Here is an 18,131-nt window from a genome sequence, read left to right as displayed (position 1 = left end):
TGGAATCCCATAGATTCATAACCATAGGCTTTAAGGTTACCCAAATATAATTTCCACTCTCCCCCACCAATTCTACAGCACAGTGGTTTAACGTGGCATGCAAAATTGGGCATATTGACACGGTTTCCGAAGATGAGAGGAAATTCATGAATGGAAAATTTATCTGTCCTTTCATTCATCCTGTAGCCCTCTGCATCCTCTAGAAAGTAGCTCTGGAGAATTGGGCCCCTCCTGAACATTGGGATTTGGGGATCTGGTGGATGAGAAGGGAATCATCTAGAATAATGGATCCTAATATAAACTAACAAGGAAGATCATGGAAGGAAAACTTTCCATCCACTGCCCTTTCCCATTGCACGTCTTTGAAGCTCAGGGGATGATGAATTCACCTTAGGATTCAAGCTATTGATTTAAACTGAACAGCATCAGTTTCAATCTCTATTATTGACAGGAGAAATTCATAGTGGATTCACACTAAAATACAAAATATTGCTTGATTTGGATATAAGTTGGAAATGGAAAGCTATTTTCATGCCCACACCCTGGATCAGTTTTGATATCAGGCAGAAGGAAGTGGTGCTTCTGCATAGCTAGTCCAACTGTGGGGAAAGCAAATATTAAGTTGCAATTAAAGTTTGATTTTTTAGAACTTGTATTTCTGATTGATAGAGGTGTCCCTTGGGTAGTGTACATCTCCCCTCCCTCCCAGTGAAGGCATTTATTGTGACTGGGAGATTTGTAATATGAATGGAGATGGTTGCTCAACAAGTACCCCACCCCTGTCGCCCATCTCAGTATGTCAGAGAGTAGGTAGATGAGAACACCACTCATTATCTTAGGTCTGAATTTGGCTAGAATCTGGAAAATGACAATCTTTTTTGCCATGTAATTTTCAGGCCACTTGATATCTTCCCTCTTCAAAGACAGCCTCCCTTCAATTAAATGCAACTAAGAAGTTCTTTGGCCTTGTGAACATATAACCTAGGCTATGGAAGAAAGAACAATTACTAGTTCCTTCTGAATAGCTATTTTGCACAACTTTCTTTTGAAGACTCTCTCTGATTATTTTAATTATCAGGGAACTCTTCAGAAATGATGGCAATGATGCTGTAGCATAAGGTGCATCTACTTAGGCTTGTTTTTCCATGGGTAATTTTTATCCATTGCTAACTATGCTTTTAGGTTTCTCTTTTTAAAATAAATAAATGTCTATACCACCCTATATCTGAAGATTGCAAAGCAGTTCACAACAAACAAAATGAGAAAAAGAAAATAAACAATAAAACAAAAACAAACCAATAACCCTCCCTCGCACAAACACATTTAAAAACCTATAGAATGTATTATTATTTATTAAATTAAAGGGTTGCCATACAACACCTCAGCTGTTGCATTGCAAAAAGCTATAATAATTGGGTTTCTTTTCAAATGCTTTCATGTGCTTCTCTTATTGGTTTTGCAAAGCCAGACTCTGGCAGCCGGAGTTACAATGTCTTGCACAATAGATTCTGACTATTGCTGCTGCCAAGAATTGCTTGAAAAGTGGAATAAATGGAAGCCCAGTGGCACTGAAGACCAGGTGGGAAAGTGTGCTGAAGTTGTTTTGTGTATGCGTTTTAAAAAAGATTGTCCAAACTTTTTGAACTACAGTCTTATGCACCCTTTAGGCCATTTCATATGATGTGACAATTGGGCTTGTTTTCAACACTGGAGATGCCTTCCAATGATTCAAGTAGAATTTGATCAGATTCACAATATTTCCTGTGCTGTGGTGCCCTCGTCTTTTATCAGTCTTTTATCAGTTGCAGGAATCCACAGGATGCACTCAGGTCCCATATGCATCTGGTTGGCCCCTGTGAGAAGAAGATTATGGACTGGATAGGCCACTAGCTTGATCCAAGAGGCTCTTATTATGTTTTATATGTGTCAAAAATCGAAAAAATGTATTTTGTGGATTCATCAACAATATGGGCGCCTTTTTGAACTTTCCGTAAATGACTATTTATTTGTGTGCACATTCTATTAAAATAAATTAGGAATGTGCTCTTTTTCCTTCCATTCTGTGACCTTGATTGTTTGAAGACAGAGGTGGTGAACTAAACTATGCCAGAACCTGGTGAAGGGGCTGTGGTTCCAGCTCCAAGGAGCCTGCCTAGTTCTGCTTCCGGGCAGCTTGATACAACAGCAGCTGCAGAACATGCCCATGATGTACACCGGGTGTGGGGAACTACTGACCTTTGTACCAAACATGGCCCACCTGGGCTTATTTGACTTATGAGGTTGCTTTGAGGGAAGCCTGACAGCAGATGTCATATATGACTTCAGGTGCTGAGCACGTAAGGGCAGGGCTTCAAAAGAATGATTGGGAGCTTAAAGTGTGCTCCTGTTTGCTCCTTTGTGGTGGACCATGGCTTGTTTCCAACTGCCCATCAGCAGGAGCACACCTTGGTCAATTGGGGGAAGCTGTCTGATGGAGCCACCTCTCCTTCCCAATGCACTTTGCCCTTTGCCCCCTCCTGCTGCCATTGCAGCTGGGATAAGTGACAGAAGAAAGCCTGCATTTTCAAATCATTCTGTTGTTCACCTAGCAACAGCGGGAGAAGGGTGAAGAGAATTCTTCTGTACTCTGAGAACATTCCCATACCCCTCCTTTGAAGCTCTAATGGATTTCCAAGCTCTTTCATGCCTTCTAAAGCCCACACCATAGCGATCCCCTCATCCTCCAAACTTGAGATTGAAAGGATCAGCACTGGGCTGACACTGCAAGATGCTGAGGGGCTTAGAAATCTAGAGTTTAAAGAAAGGGCTGTGGGGATGCTTGAAAAGTGCTGGTTTCAATGCTGGTCCTTTCAACCCAGATAAGGGCAGGGCAGACTTTCCAAACTTCCCTGCAGAGCTTGAAAGGAGCAACTTGCAAGACCTGCAAAGTCCACCCTGCACTGATCCTTTCAATCTCCAATTTGGGCAGGCTTTGCAAGGGCTTGTGGCAGGTGGGTGAGACAGCCCACAAGTCAATCATGTGATGTACTTATGAGAGCACATGATTGACAGGTGGGCTGTCCCACCCACCTGTTAAAGTTGATCCATAGGGTGAGACTAGATAAAGATCTGGCCCACTGGAGCCAAAAAGTTTCCCCACCCCTGGCTTTATACCAAAGGGACCTTTTCTGAGGCTCTTAGCTGCAGGGCTGTGGACTAGTTGCAGCTCTGGCCTTGGGGACCCTTTAACTGTAGATAATGGACATGCCTGTGGACCTAACAAAATAATTAATAAATAGTCCTGTTAAGAAGGAAGCTCTGGATTGATTTCATGTGAGCTTGCACTGCTTATATTTCAAACCCTGTGTGATTTTGCAGCACTGGAAGACTTAGGTCCCATCATTATATCTTATGCATCTCTTTACTCTGTGATGTTCAAGTTTTTTCTCCCCTTCAGGCTACTGAAACACATAAACCTGATTTGTCTATTAAACTAAAGGAACAGTGCGGGCAGAAAATACATGAAGTACCCAAAAGACTTGAACAGCAGAGAGCGGGTGGGCTGGCCCCACCTAAGTAAAATATAATTACCACCTTTGGGAATGTTAATATTTTTCCAAGTCCACATTTTAATATCGCTTCCCTCAAGCTTTTAAAAATGATGAATCAGACCTGACAAAATGAGACACTTGCAAACACCCACATATGCACTCAAGGTTACCCCATTATCTGAATTTAGATGATTGAGAACGGTTGATTAGATGGAATCCAAGCCCACTGTTAATATGACTTCATTTGATCCATGCATCTGGTAATTCAAAAGCTCTGGGAAATTCCCAAAGCTACTGTTGATATGTGTTCTACTCAGACTTTCATGAGGATTTTTATTTGCTTCCTTTGTCTTGCCATTTAGTGTTCACTTGGGCCACATTCTCAAGCTTACTCCTCGTTCAATAAAAGTGAGAGCCCAGATTCCATGCCATCGCCTCCATGAAGTTGGAATGTAAAGTGAGAAAGTCCAAATAAAAGCAAGCATTACCTCTCATGAAAGCCCACAATGGTAGTCATGCATCTGCAAAATGTATAGGCAGAAGGCAACTATTCTGCCAATATCTAGCAAGCGAAACCCAACAAAAATGAGTAAATTGCCAATTTTCATGCAGATCATTGCCTTCTCATTTTATTATGTCCTCTTGATTTTTTATACCTCCTAACTCTCACACTAGATGCATTTATAAATGAAGGGGGAAGTATTCTGCACTGTAATTTGAGTTTAGAGAAGAAGAGGGAAGGGTTTATTCCAACACAAGAAGAATTACTGCAGAGCACAGCAAGTTTGGAGGGAAGATTAGATGTAACTTCCTCGACTCCTTCCATCCCCTCACTATACATCCCCAATTAGCTCTGGAAGTGGAGTACCTATCTTCTCTTTTCTCAATTAGTTCCATCCTTCAAAGTTCACAAAATGGAGTGATCCTTCCATCCCGCTCCTGGACTTGGTCTCTTGGGATGGGGTTTTAAATGACTCAATGGCTCTAGAGGGGAATTATCTTTGTTCAACACTAGTTTTGAGAGCTCGGAAACCATTCATAATGACACATTCACCATGTGTGCCATCCCAGATAAGAAAAGCAAATGTCTAGTTAACTCTATATTGGCAAACACAACACTTAAAGCAGTTTCCATGGTGCTGTGATACAAACACAGACATCCTTCTAGCCTCCAGGCAGCGACCCACAGGTCTGGGCCCTATGGCATAGCTGCAGAAACAGGGGGTCCCTCCCCTCCTCCAGCTTATATACACTCCTCTGATGGGTTGCGTGCCCACATCCTGAGACTTCTCTTGCATGGAAGCCATTGTTGCTCTTCCCCTTTCAAGCCCTTCCGAGTTCCAAGAGATGGGGGGGAGGGAGTAGGGAATCCACTGACCCTTTCTTTTCCTGAACCATCCCTTCTTTTTTCTGTGTGCCTTCCTCTGCCTTCGACTCGTTTTGTGTCATGCCTAATTCAGTTCAGGTTTGAATTTTAATTCAGAAAATTAAGCTTTGTTCCTCCCTAATTCACTATTATGCAGATTTTTTTTCTTTTAAAGCCTATAATTTTTTTCTGTTGACATAATTGAATGAAATTGGTAGACATAGTAGTCCCTTGTGAGCAGTTAATGTCTTCCAAATTAGGGACAAATAGGTCCCTAATTTTCTTTTTTCGTGCTGAATTAGATGAAATTTGGAGAGATGGTAGTTTCTTTGATGGGATGAATATTGTCAAATTCCAGAAGGATAGCTGAAGTGGGTTTCCTTCAAGGGAAGCCCTTACTGGGTTTTTCAATATATTCAGGACATTTTGGACATATCACGCTTTGGATTTCCCTGAATTCACTGCATCCCTCTACTATTTGGTACTCCCAGCTGTAGATCATTCGCTTAATTCATGCTACAGTGTTCATTCAGAAAGAGGGATGCACATAATTTCAGCCAGCCCCTGTTAATATGCTTGAATTGTTGTTCAACTTTGCTAGTTTTACTACACATTTCCTGCCAAAATCACTTGCCAGACAAACTCTAGAGGACTATCTACATCGTGAATGATTCTGTGGGAGAAAGGGTGGGCTGAGCTGAACCAATGTATTTGTGTAATCAGTTGTCAGATGTAAACCTCTGCTGAGAAAATAACAGTGCGTATAGTACACTCCCCTGGTTGAATATCATTAGGAAAATACAATGGGGAACACTTGCTGACCAACTATGTTAAGTAATATCAGTGGTTTTAAGAAGAGGAGGATGGTCACTTAACTCCATTTTCAAATCTCAAGAGATGCATGTGTTTCTTCACTGGAAAATCTATAAAAGGCTAGATTACAAATTTTCCACCCAAGTGTTTGATTTAGTATGTTAAAAAAAATAAAAATCCTCTGGGGCTCTGTCAGCAGAAAACCCTGCCGCACAGCATTGCTTAAGCACTCAAATGGAAGTAATTATGTTTTCATGGTTTCTAAATTAGCTAAGCAAAAATTATCTGGAAGTTTCACAAGGGAGATTCATTTTATTATGTCAACAAAAATTTTGTGGGTTAGGTAAAAATACATGTTGAAACATCCTTTCCAATCTCGCTGCTTCAGGAAGGAACTTGTGCTGCTCCAAAGTCTGTATATTGCAATTGCTTCCAATCTATTTAGCTCTCAAAGACCCAGTTCACACATAAGGCCAAGCCAAACTGTGGCTAAGCATAAACTCACAGGGGAAAAATCATGGTCTCATTGCTCCTCCTCTAGTCCTCCTGCCGCTGTGAGTGAAGCCATGTTTGGCTTAGCATATTGCCTACACCCAGGCTAATGGTTTGTATCTCCCCAGAAAAACAATGAGCTGTAATTAGCTTATTTTTCAGCTTAGAACTTGTAGTTTGTCTGGACGAGACAAGCCATAAGCCTGGATAACATGGGAGGCCAAACCATGGCTTCATTTGCAACAGTGCAGCTGCAGAGGACCATGGGAAGAGCAAATCAGTCGTCATCTCTCCTCCAGCAGTTTTGTTGCTTCTGAAGGAGATGCTCAGCTGGACTTTTAATTGCATTGAAACATGAGAGGCTGTAGAACTACAGTCTTCTGAGTTGGCTTAAGAATTTTTTCTGTTAACTTTGCTGTGTTAAATGAGCTGACCTCCTTTGTAATGCTTCATTTTGAATTTTTTGCTTCCTGCTAATTACGGTGCTTTGAATGTACAGCATACTTTGTATTTTATTTTTTGCAGTAACATTTCATTCTGGATTGTTTTATTTGATGTTTTAATGTGTTATAAACAGCTTTGAGATTCCACCCCCCCTTAAAAATGTAAACTGTATACAAATGAAATTAATAATAGTAATAGTAATAGTAATAATAGAGTCTTTAAACTGCCTACATTTAAAGAGAGAATCCTAAGAATTTTTAGTTCTCATTGTCCTTAGTGTTCTTCAGATGTCTTAAAATATAATATATATTCTGTATTTAGTAATTCAGCCAATAGTCCAGAAATACTCCTGGAGTTGCAAGAATTAGGTCAGAATGGATCAAAATTTGAAGGAAATGAAGTGAGGAAAAATCAGCATGAAGGACAAAACTCATTTTATTTCCTAGCTGAAGCGTAAGTTGGCTTTTGTGCTGTCATGATGGCAGTCCCTTCTGTCTCCAGTCCCTTAACACCATCCTTGACACCAGGCACTGGAACTGACCTGCATCTGAGATCAAGCTTCGGATAATTAAGCTAGCAAGAATCCATCTTTTCCTGTAGCTGGAGAGAAATGGATGATTTGCTGGCTGAATGATCTGCTGAAATGATAAGGACAATTAGAACTTGGCTAGCTGTGGAATCTGCCTTTCTGCTCATCTTAATGATGTAGAGCCTAGCAGGAGAAAATAAATCCTCAACCAAAAAGAAAGACCTGTCGTGTGATGAGAACAAAGTATTTGCACATGTGTAGAATTAAAAGTATATTTTAAGATAAGGTGGTAGAAGCCCAGGGGTCAGTATTATGGAGGAAACGAGCAATGACATATTGCGTTCTGACGAGATACAGGCTCTTTTCCACAGCCCACTCCATAGTCAACCACCCTTTTCCAAGCCTTTCACACATCATGGCCACCTGTAATTTCCTTTGTACAGGGGTACCTCAGGTTACATACGCTTCAGGTTACATACGCTTCAGGTTACAGACTCCGCTAACCCAGAAATAGTACCTCGGGTTAAGAACTTTGCTTCAGGATGAGAACAGAAATCATGCAGCGGTGGTGCAGCGGCAGCAGGAGGCCCCATTAGCTAAAGTGGTGCTTCAGGTTAAGAACAGTTTCAGGTTAAGAACAGACCTCCGGAATGAATTAAGTACTTAACCCGAGGTACCACTGTATGTTGATTACTAGTCCTATACTTATTTTTGAAACTTAAAATTATGTGAGCATGTTCTTACAACTATCCAGTCACCACAAGGCCTTCACAGTCTTCTTTGGCTTACTTGCCCTCTAAATCTATTTCTTTCTTCTGATCCTAATGGAATTCCTTTGCAGTAGCCCTTGGTGAAAATACATTTTCCAAGGTGCATTAGGTCTTTGGGTCCTGCCACAATGCTCCACAGTGTTCCAGGGGCCAAGAGTAATGAGAGGCCCTTCCTTCCATCTCTGTGCAGCTGTAGTACTACCATTGCGGCTACTGACCCAGGGGGATTACTTTGGTTTAAAGTGAACATGTGATAATTTAGGGGGTTCTAATGATCATTTCTTTGAGAGATCCCTATGAGCCCCCAAAGCTTGTAACCTGGGTAGAGTGAGTTTTGTCAGCATGAAAATTTTCCCAGCTCTCAACTTTCTGAAGTCGTGTGGGGCTCAGCAAAGCAAGAGATTCTTCTTCCTCCACTTTCAGTCCATGGGGGCCATGATAGAGGTGAATAAGATTATGCGTGATGTGGAAAAAACAATATTTTCCCCTCTTTCATATCACTAAAACCAACATCCGATGAAGCTGAATTCTGGAATATACAGGGCAGACAAAATTAATTCTTCACACAGGATGCCTCTGAATACTAGTCGCTGGAGGATACTACTGCACTCATCGTCTGCTTGTGAGTGTCCCATAGGCAGCTAGTTGGCCACAATGAGAAGAGCAGGGGTGCTCTCTTATACTTTTAAAATCCACCATAGAGCTGATCAACAATGAATGAAGCATGGTGTCAATGGTTTGTTCATTATATTACATTCTCATTTTAAATAATTATGATAAAAATGCACTCTGCCTTGATGCTGATGGCTTCTTAAAGGCTTAACAATTATACAGAAATGCTGCAAATGATCTCATGTTCTCAGAAGGTGGCATACGTGACAAGATAAAAGACAATGTACAGGGAAGGGAAATGCCAGGCAAGCAAGAACCTCAGATATTGAGAACTTCAAAGGAACTTGGTAGAGATACTATAGGAATACGGCTAGACTTCCCCAAACCACACATAAATGAGACCTTGCCTCTGTTATTAATGTTGGTGTCATCTCTCCATGGTTCTCCCACTTCTAGAATGAACAAAAATATAAGAAGAGAAGCAATGAGTGTCCTCTTCTAGAGCCTCCCCTTTGGGAGGTTTTCTCTCACCTATTCCGCTTTTGACTCTTTTGTTGGAGCCAAAGAAACATGGCAAAAATGGGCTTAGAACATTTTCTGAAGTCTGGACTTAGCCTTTTTGACTCTTAGAATTATCCCCATTCCTCACTTCTGAATTTAGCCTCATTTCTGCTTTGGAGGGGAAAAAAAAGAATTTCTGAACATATAAGACATAGAACAATTCTGGAACATAGAGCAAATCACTCTCTTGATTTGTCTCAATTCAATTCATTGGAAGTTGTTGGCTCTTTCACATTTTTTAACTCAAAATAAATTTGATAACAATTTCCAAGCCCTTTTCGTTTTTAAAATTACTTTTCAACATTTTTATACTTTTAGGTGCTCATTAGCATTTTAAAATGTTTTATGTCCTGTTAGATTTGAACTTTATTTCAGTGAATGCCCCCCTTTTTAAAAAAAGTTCTGAAGTCCATTTTATATTGCCTTGGCTTTTGTGTCTAAGGGCCCCATTTAACTTTCTTTTTTAAGTGTCTAGAAAATTTAGCAATGCTTGAAATTGGTTTCAAAAATTCAAGTAGTGTGCAGGAGGGGAATTAAATGGAGGAAGGGTTATTTATTGCGTTTCAGCAGTTGGGATCAAGTAGAGTACAGGAGGATATGAGAGGAGGTCATATCATTTAACCAAGTGCTAAATGCTAGTGGTTCAATTAGCCATTTTGCTTGCCACTTTGGCGATGCCTGGTTTGTCAAGTGCCTGTCTTTTTATCTCAAGTTTTGAGTTTCTCATCTCACTGCTGCCAATGCAATCATGTCGGCTTTTCCATATACTCAGTGTAAAGCTGTAATTTACTATAATCATTATATCCATTCTACTTGTAGTAAAAATTATTAGCTTGGGTTACCACCAAGCAAACTCTTGAATTTTGCATTCTTAAATAAAATGTCAACACATTCCAGTAAAATTCTGTGTTCATGATGGTGGTTTTGTCTCTAGTTAGACCAGACTTCTCTTCTTACATTTGATTGACTGGAACTGGGGATTGATTTGTTTGTTGAACAAAGAAATTCTAAAAGAAAGGATGTAAGCCTTCTGTTATGATTCCTTTGGTGGGGTGATATTAAGTAGTATATAGAGATGGATTATAATAAACACAAAACGTTGGATTGTGACAGTCTAAGCTTTATATGCTCTAGAATGTTTTTAATTGCTTAAATGAGTCTGTGTGAAACTTAACAAACAAACAAACAAACAAACAAACAAAGACATATTCAGGTATTCTGATCTAGAATTAAATTAATTCTACATTAGCACACAAATACAGAAGCTGCTCCCCATTCTTGTAGAACAAGCAGCTTCCTGTAAACATGGAAGGTTCTTGCACATTTTAGAATCCTGTAAAATCTGTGTTTTTAATCCCACCTCATAAATTCATTATCTACCTCATGAAGGGTGATGGGATGGCAAAGGTAGTATGTTTCTCTCTTCTCCTAGCCCCCTTTGTGTATTAAGTTAATGCCTAAATAGAACACATGAAGATGCAAGAAACAAGCTGCAAAATGACACTCCTAGAAATATATTGATTATGCATTTTTATAATACACAATTTATAAAGGTTCTGGGAAGCATGTGGTGTCTCTTCCATCGTTTATGTTTCGGCTGAGAAACCTGGTGATTGGAAGTTAATCAGTAAATATATCCTGTTATTGAGAGATGCTAATACAGTCTCTGTGTATATAGAATATACCCCATCTCTCATCTCTTTTCCACATTGGCCACTGAACAGATATGATTATGAAAGTCAGCCCAAGGTTGGGTATTTATGAATCTAGGGTCATTTAATTTTGCATTTTTTTACTGCCAATTACCAATTAGAAGCTAAAAATGTTCACTGCTCATGGTGTCATGGTAGAGTAAACTTGTTGATTATTATTTTTAAAGCAGCAAAAGATTAATTTTTACAATGTAAAAGTAGTTGATACTATTTATTTTTGTGATTGGACTTGACAAAATATCAATAACTTGCTTATTAAGTTTCATTTATTTGTTTTCTGACTATATATCACCACAATAATCCCATTATGAAATGCGAACTTTCACTGTAGCTGTTTTCTTTAGTAAGTGCTGGACCCACAGATATCTGAGTCGGTAGAGCATGAGACTCTTACTCTTAGGGTTCAAGCCCAACGTTTGGGCAAAAGATCTCCCCTGCGTTGCATGGGGTTAGACTCAATGTCCCTTCCAACTCTACAATTATATGATTCTATGTGAGGTCTGCCTTTCCAGGAATGAAAGAATTCCCCATTTTTCCCATTGATGAAAGGTGCTTAACAAAAAAAGGTGTTTTTTTTTAAAAAAAAAATCTTGAAAAGAATCAAGTCCTTTAAAAAATTCCTAAAAACGTCCTTAAAATAATCCTTCCTTAGAGACCAACTAAATTTGTTATGGTATGAGCTTTGGTGTGCATGCATGCTTCTTCAGATACCTGATTATGAATGTTTTGGACTGTTGGTAGATCTCTGTCCTCTATAAAACTGTTATATTCCCTATTAAAACTATCTAAGTCTGTATACATATTTTAAAGCACACACACTCCAAGCTGTAGCTTGTCCCAAAAGAGCTTTAACTCCCAGTACCCTTAACAAACTACAGCTTCCTGGGTGCTGCTCTTTCTAGGTGCTTTAAATGTATGGTGTGCACTCAGCCTAAATCTAGACTCCACTTTCTTGAGCCTTTTGTCAATTTTTTTTTTTTTGGGGGGGGAGTGGTTCCCTCACTCCAGTTTCCTTCCAAATATTTTTGCATATTCCCCCCCCCCCTAATTTTAGAACAGTTTCCTCCAGTGATGGCTGCTGTGGGGTCTGTGTTTCTGAATCAATATTGCATTGCACTGTAGACATGGGTATTTGAACAAGCTGGGCTCTCCCCTTCTTGCAAAGCATCTGCAAGCAAGCAAGGGGGCATGGCTAGCATTGTTCCAGGGCTTAATTGCATTAAACAGGCTGATCTGCCAGAGAAATCACTGCTCGCATCCCTGGTGGGCATATGGCAAAAAAGCTCAAAAACTCTGTGTAACCCTCCCTTAAAAAAGAAATATCAGTGGGGGGGGGTGCCATAAAAAATTTCAGCACTGGGTACCACCTGACCTTCCTACGCATCTGGGGGCGCCCCAGTGAGTGGGGGAGCTCGTGGCTTTGCCTGCGGCCTCCCCTTTTCCTGCACACCCACCAGCTGTCCCCTGTCAACCATATGGCTGGCGGGCATGCAGCTTCCTTCCCAAGCCTCCGCAGGGGGAGAGTGATCCCTGCAGAGGCTTGGGAAAATCTCGACAACTCTGGGAAACGGGGGGGGGGGGTGCTGGAGGGATTTTTGCACCATGGCACCGGATATGCTTAAGACGGCCCTGTGGGGGAGGATTTCTGTTTCACTTCAGGCACTAAAGTGTCTGGGGCCAGCCCTGCTTAACTCTTATGGGTTCCCCAAAGATTTCTAGGAACTATAGTTTTTAAAGGTCCTGAGAGATATTATGAGACCTCTGTTCCTTTCACAGAGGTACAACTCTCAGAGTGGCTTAGCAATCAATTCCTCTGTCCAGGGGACTCTGGGAATTTTAGCTCTGTGAGTGGAATGGGGGGAACTCAGTGTCAGTTCCCCCTCTCACAGTTACAGGTAGGTAGCCGTGTTGGTCTGCCATAGTCAAAATAAAAAAATTCCTTCCAGTAGCACCTTAAAGACCAACTAAGTTAGTTCTTGGTATGAGCTTTCATGTGTATCTGAAGAAGTGTGCATGCACACGAAAGCTCATACCAAGAACTAACTTAGTTGGTCTTTAAGGTGCTACTGGAAGGAATTTTTTTAGTTCCCCCTCTCATAATTGTCAGCATGGAGTCACTAATCTGGATCACCCTCCTGCAGTTTGTACTGAGGGGAAATGTTGCATTTAATTAAACTGGCCCTTTTTGCATGAAGGTTGCATGAGTATCAAGACCACAGTGAAATGGTGGGTGAGTAAGGGTTTAAAAAAGCCTTCACTGGCAATTAGAAAAGAATAAAGCAACACCCCTATGCCCAAAGGCAGAACTACACAGTTAAGATGATATGCTGTTCTACTTTGTTTTGTTTTTGGCGCGCGCGCGCGCACACACACACACACACACAGTGTGTTTTCTGGCTGCTTTAGAAAACAATATAAAAATACAATCAAATCCTGCTGCAAACGCACGTTAATATCATGTTAATGCAACAGAAAATAAAATCAAGCAAGAAACCAGTGTATATGCTTGGTCGTCACAGAGAGAGATTGAGAGCTCATGATTTGGGCTGAAACTGAATACTTCCTGAATTCTAGTACTTGATGCTTCTCTCTGCATCATCCCTGGAGTCTTGCAGTGCTCAGAGTTCAGGTGGGCATGGAGATAACTCTATCCATTTATTGCGGAGGATTACACCATTTCTGCTGCTGCTATTGACACGGATTTCGGCTAGGCATCAGAGGAGCTATGATACCAGTGCCTTTATTATTCCTTCCATCACATTTTTTATCTCTTGCTTGGCAGAAACAGAGAACGAAGATACATACAGGCATATTAATCTTATACTTTCAGTTTCGCTGTGAATGTGGTATTCATCTGAATTGCTGAGGTAGAAAATGCAAGGGCCTTGTCACCTAGGCAGTATGTGAAAAATCTGCCCTCTTTTTACTGGAAAATATTTGCTTCATTTTAAAATGGTACATTTGTTCTAAAGATTCTGCATATTGCAGGCCAGAATGAGAGGGCAAGGGCACTGAAGTAGCCTTAATTAATAGCTGACCTTTGTGTAAATCAAGAATGGTGAAAATGATTAAATTCAGGAGTGAAAGCTAGCAGCAAGTTCAGTTGTAATGAAAATGTGTTGTCTTATATCTGCACCCTGCACTGATGGGAATTCTGCAGCAGTGACGGTTGTAAACATTTTTTTCTTTCTCTTTGACAGGTAATATTTGAGGCCGAAGTCTCAGATGGAAGAAATGGCTACATTGCCATTGATGACATCCAGGTTCTGAGTTACCCTTGTGGTAAGTAATGATTAAGAGTCACATTTTTCTCTGTCTTTTTCAAGACAGGCTCAATATAGTCTGACTGCTTTTTCCATCATCCAGCCATTGGTGTCCTCCCTCCACCCTCCTCCTCTAGTTTTTCCTCTTACAAATTGTTAAAAAGTGGGGAAATGACACCTTTGAAGCAGTGAATTAATCTTGTTTTCTTGTTAATTTAAATACTTTAATTTAATGTTTCTCAACATTCACAGACGAGTAGCTTATAGTTAAATGTAGATGTATAAGATTTCTATTAGTTGGGGTTCCAGCTAATGAGGGAATATAACAACAGAAGTGGCTTGCTGCCTGGGTTAATGCCACTCGGCTAGCTTCCCAATAGGTGGATTTCACTGGAGGAGGAGGGGAGAGGTGGCAGAGAGACTGATGTAGTGCAAATGCACCAGCAGGAGGATTTAGCACTGCTGGTGCATTTGCCCAACGCTGACTGCCCTGACGCCTTGCTTCCTCCACATTCCCTTCTGGTGGGCATCAGCAACCACCTGCTGGGAATCTGGCACAATGGCTCTGTTCCACCCAGTGAGCTATTTCTGGGAAACAGCATTAGAATCAAGCTTCTGTAAATCCTATCTGTAAAATACCTATGTGCTTCTTCATGATCCTGTGAGATTTAGCTCAACTTATTATCAATATAATAATAACACTTTTAAGTGTTGTAGCAACCAATGTTGAGCAAATGGCATTTAAAGTGTGTGCAGAGCCCTATCAAAACGAACAGCAAAATCATGCTTGAAGATGATTCGGAGACCCATTAGGCCAAAAAGCAGTACATAAATAAACTATATTGATCTATGTGGAGTAGCTGAGTTGGTAAAGCTTGAGACTCTTAATCTCACATCCCCCATAGGGCAAAGGTTTCCTGCACTGCAGGGAGTTGGACTAGATGTCCCTTGTGGTCCCTTCCAGCTCTACAGTTTTATGATTCTATGATTAGTATGGATGTGCTTTCTTGGACCAAACCACCTTCACAATTGTTGCCACATCCCGCAGCAGCCAAAGCTTCTAAAAGGTTATCAAGGACAGAATGGTATAAATTTCATTGCAGTAATTGATTGCTAAGTGTGCAAAGACTGGAAATTATGATCACTTGGTTTGAATCCAATGAAATAGCTGTCTTTATATCCATTGAGGGTTCTGAAAAGTCATATTGGGACTACTGTCACAACTGAACCTCTGGGTCCAGGATGAACTACAAGCTTGAGAGAAGAAGAGGCTAGAATCACCTTCCATGTGTGTTCTATTTCCCACAAGTCTCCTACAATTTGCTAGGCTCCCTCAAGGCTCCTGCAACAGAGAAAAATGAAATAAATTGAGGTTTTTCATGTCACATTTTGGAAAGTTGTCACCCAACAGAATTTTGTAATGCAGCATTTCATCAAGTAAAATGAAACATGAAGGTGCTCTTGAGACTTTTCAGATTCTGAAAAGATAAACAGTTATCCATGGCTGCTCCCCTGAAGTTACATGCAAAGTTGGTAGCACCTAACTATCATGGTTTGGTTTCCTGTGTCATCAAAGCCAGCTCCATGAGTTGATGCCTCCATCACCAGCTTCTTCCAGTTGTAAATTTTATCAGCAAGGATGGCCATAGGTTCAATTCAACAGCAGCAGCTCTCCAGTATAGGATTTGAAGGGCAGTAAACATGGCCCTTGATCCTAATTAACATGAGCCTTCCCCCACACCCCACACAGGCATAGCATTACTGAATGTTGTTTGGTTAATTGCAAAGGTAATAGACTGGGCCAGTCTATTGAATTGCTAAGCCTAGGCTCTTGATGTGTGGCTGTTACCAGGTAATTTAGAAGAGTAATGTGTGTGCAAACTATGTAGCATATTTCTCTCTCTCGACTGCCACCACTGCCTTTTTCAACCCTAATATTTCACAAGGATGGTTTTGTCACTGAGCTTTCCTCGAGGCAGGACAGTTAGTATGAGAAGCTTTGTCAGTGGGTCAAATGTTGCTGTATTTAGTGGTGCAGGTGATATTTACTGACAGGGATGTCTACGTGGCACTAGATCACACTCTATGGAGTTAATTAAATCTGATTGTTTGTATTGTTAATGCAGTGGTTTCTCATTGCAGTGGTTTTATGTATAATGTAATGGAAGTTCACTCCAGAGTTTTTAGGCTTTTTTTATGTTTCACATCCTTTTACGCTTTGGCTTATTACAAATCGCTTTTAATTCATGCCTGACAAGCTTCAGCAGAGTTTGCGTGGTGCAGGAAGAAAGATCAAGGCTGTTTTGTTCTCTCTCCTTGAGTTGAAACAATTATTTTCTTTCATGTAAAAAATTAGTTTTAACCAAAGGCTGCAGTAATGTGTATCTTTGGGGAGAAGTAAATGGGCTTTTTTTGTCTGAACATATTTTTGGTAACATTTTTCTCTCTCTCCACCTACACACAGATAAATCTCCTCACTTCTTGAGGCTTGGGGATGTGGAGGTCAATGCAGGCCAGAATGCTACATTTCAGTGCATTGCTACAGGGAGGGATGCAGTGAATAACAAGTTATGGCTCCAGGTAAGGCTGATTCAGTGGGGTCCATTTGTGGGCATACATCTTGCAAAAACAAAAAATGGAACTGGAGGCCCCTCGACTGTCCTCGGGTCCAGTATTGGACCACTTCGACCGGATAGCCCCAGCCGATGTGGACAGACTCCTCCGAGCTGGAAAGCCCACCACCTGTCCTCTCGACCCGTGCCCGTCTTGGCTGATTAGAGCCTGTCCAGACGAGGTGCAGGCCCTCCTGGGGGATATCATCAATTTGTCCCTTAGCATGGGGACATTCCGAGGGGAACTGAAGGAGGCAGTGGTGCGCCCGCTCTTAAAGAAAACATCATTAGATCCTTTAGATCTATCCAATTACTGCCCGGTTTCGAATCTTCCGTTCCTGGGTAAGGTGATTGAGAGAGTGGTTGCTGAACAGCTTGGTGGGTTTCTGGATGAAACATCGGCTCTGGATCCATTCCAGTCCAGCTTCTGCGCTGGTCATGGGACCGAGACGGCTCTGGTTGCCCTAACAGATGATCTTCGTAGACAGCTGGATCGAGGTGGGTCGGGGCTGCCGATTCTTCTAGATCTGTCAGCAGCTTTCGACATGGTCGATAACGAACTTCTGGACCACCGCCTTGCCGATGTGGGGGATCCAGGGCACAGTCCTTCAATGGCTGCGCTCGTTTCTCTCTGGCCGGGGACAGAGGGTGGTGCTTGGAGGGGGAATTGTCATCGCGCCACTCCTTGGTGTGTGGAGTACCTCAGGGTGCGATACTCTCCCCGATGCTTTTCAACATCTTTATGCGCCCCCTCGCCCAGCTTGTTCGGAGTTTTGGGCTGGGTTGCCATCAGTATGCCGATGACACCCAACTCTATCTGTTGATGGATGGCCATCCTGACTCGGCCCCAGACACACTGGCCAGATGTTTGGAAGCTGTGGCTGGATGGTTACGTGGGAGCCAGTTGAAGCTAAATCCTTCGAAGACAGAGATCCTGTGGCTGGGACGGGACAATATGGGATTGGAGGGACAACTCCCATCTCTTGCGGGGGCGCAATTAGTGCTAGCACCGTCCGTTAAGAGTTTGGGTGTAATCTTCGACACCTCCCTTTCCATGGAGACGCAGATTGCAGCTATAACAAAGGCAGCATTTTTCCATCTCCACCAAGCTAAGCAGTTGGCTCCTTACCTCTCTCGCCCTGACCTAGCCACTGTGATCCACGTGACGGTCACCTCCAGACTGGATTATTGTAACTCGCTCTACGTGGGGCTGCCCTTGAGACTGACTCAGAAACTCCAGTGGGTGCAGAATGCTGCAGCGAGACTCCTTATGAGGTCTTCGCTGCGAGATCACATTCACCCGGTGCTATACCAGCTGCACTGGCTCCCGGTGGAGTACAGGATCAGGTTTAAGGTGCTGGTTTTAACCTTTAAAGCCCTATACGGCCTAGGACCCTCGTACCTACAGGACCGCCTCTCCTGGTATG

At 41.7% G+C, this 18,131-nt stretch overlaps 1 protein-coding gene across 18 annotated transcripts in view; it reads left to right on the top strand.

The window, feature by feature from the left end:
• The window catches only part of PTPRK (protein tyrosine phosphatase receptor type K), a 330,112-nt gene that overhangs the window by 149,018 nt on the left and 162,963 nt on the right, over window positions 1–18,131 (top strand). For all 18 annotated transcript variants that reach the window (XM_083497982.1, XM_083497980.1, XM_083497977.1 and 15 more), the window contains exons 4-5: window positions 14,030–14,111; window positions 16,557–16,672. In XM_083497982.1, coding sequence (XP_083354108.1) covers window positions 14,030–14,111; window positions 16,557–16,672 — 198 coding nt within the window. The remainder of the gene's footprint in view (window positions 1–14,029; window positions 14,112–16,556; window positions 16,673–18,131) is intronic.

The sequence above is a fragment of the Podarcis liolepis genome (genome assembly GCF_965112155.1).
Source record: "Podarcis liolepis genome assembly, chromosome: 3".
Classification (NCBI taxonomy): Eukaryota; Metazoa; Chordata; class Lepidosauria; order Squamata; family Lacertidae; genus Podarcis; species Podarcis liolepis.
The sequence above is the reverse complement of the archived record's forward strand: the minus strand, read 5'-3'. Positions and strand labels throughout refer to the sequence as shown.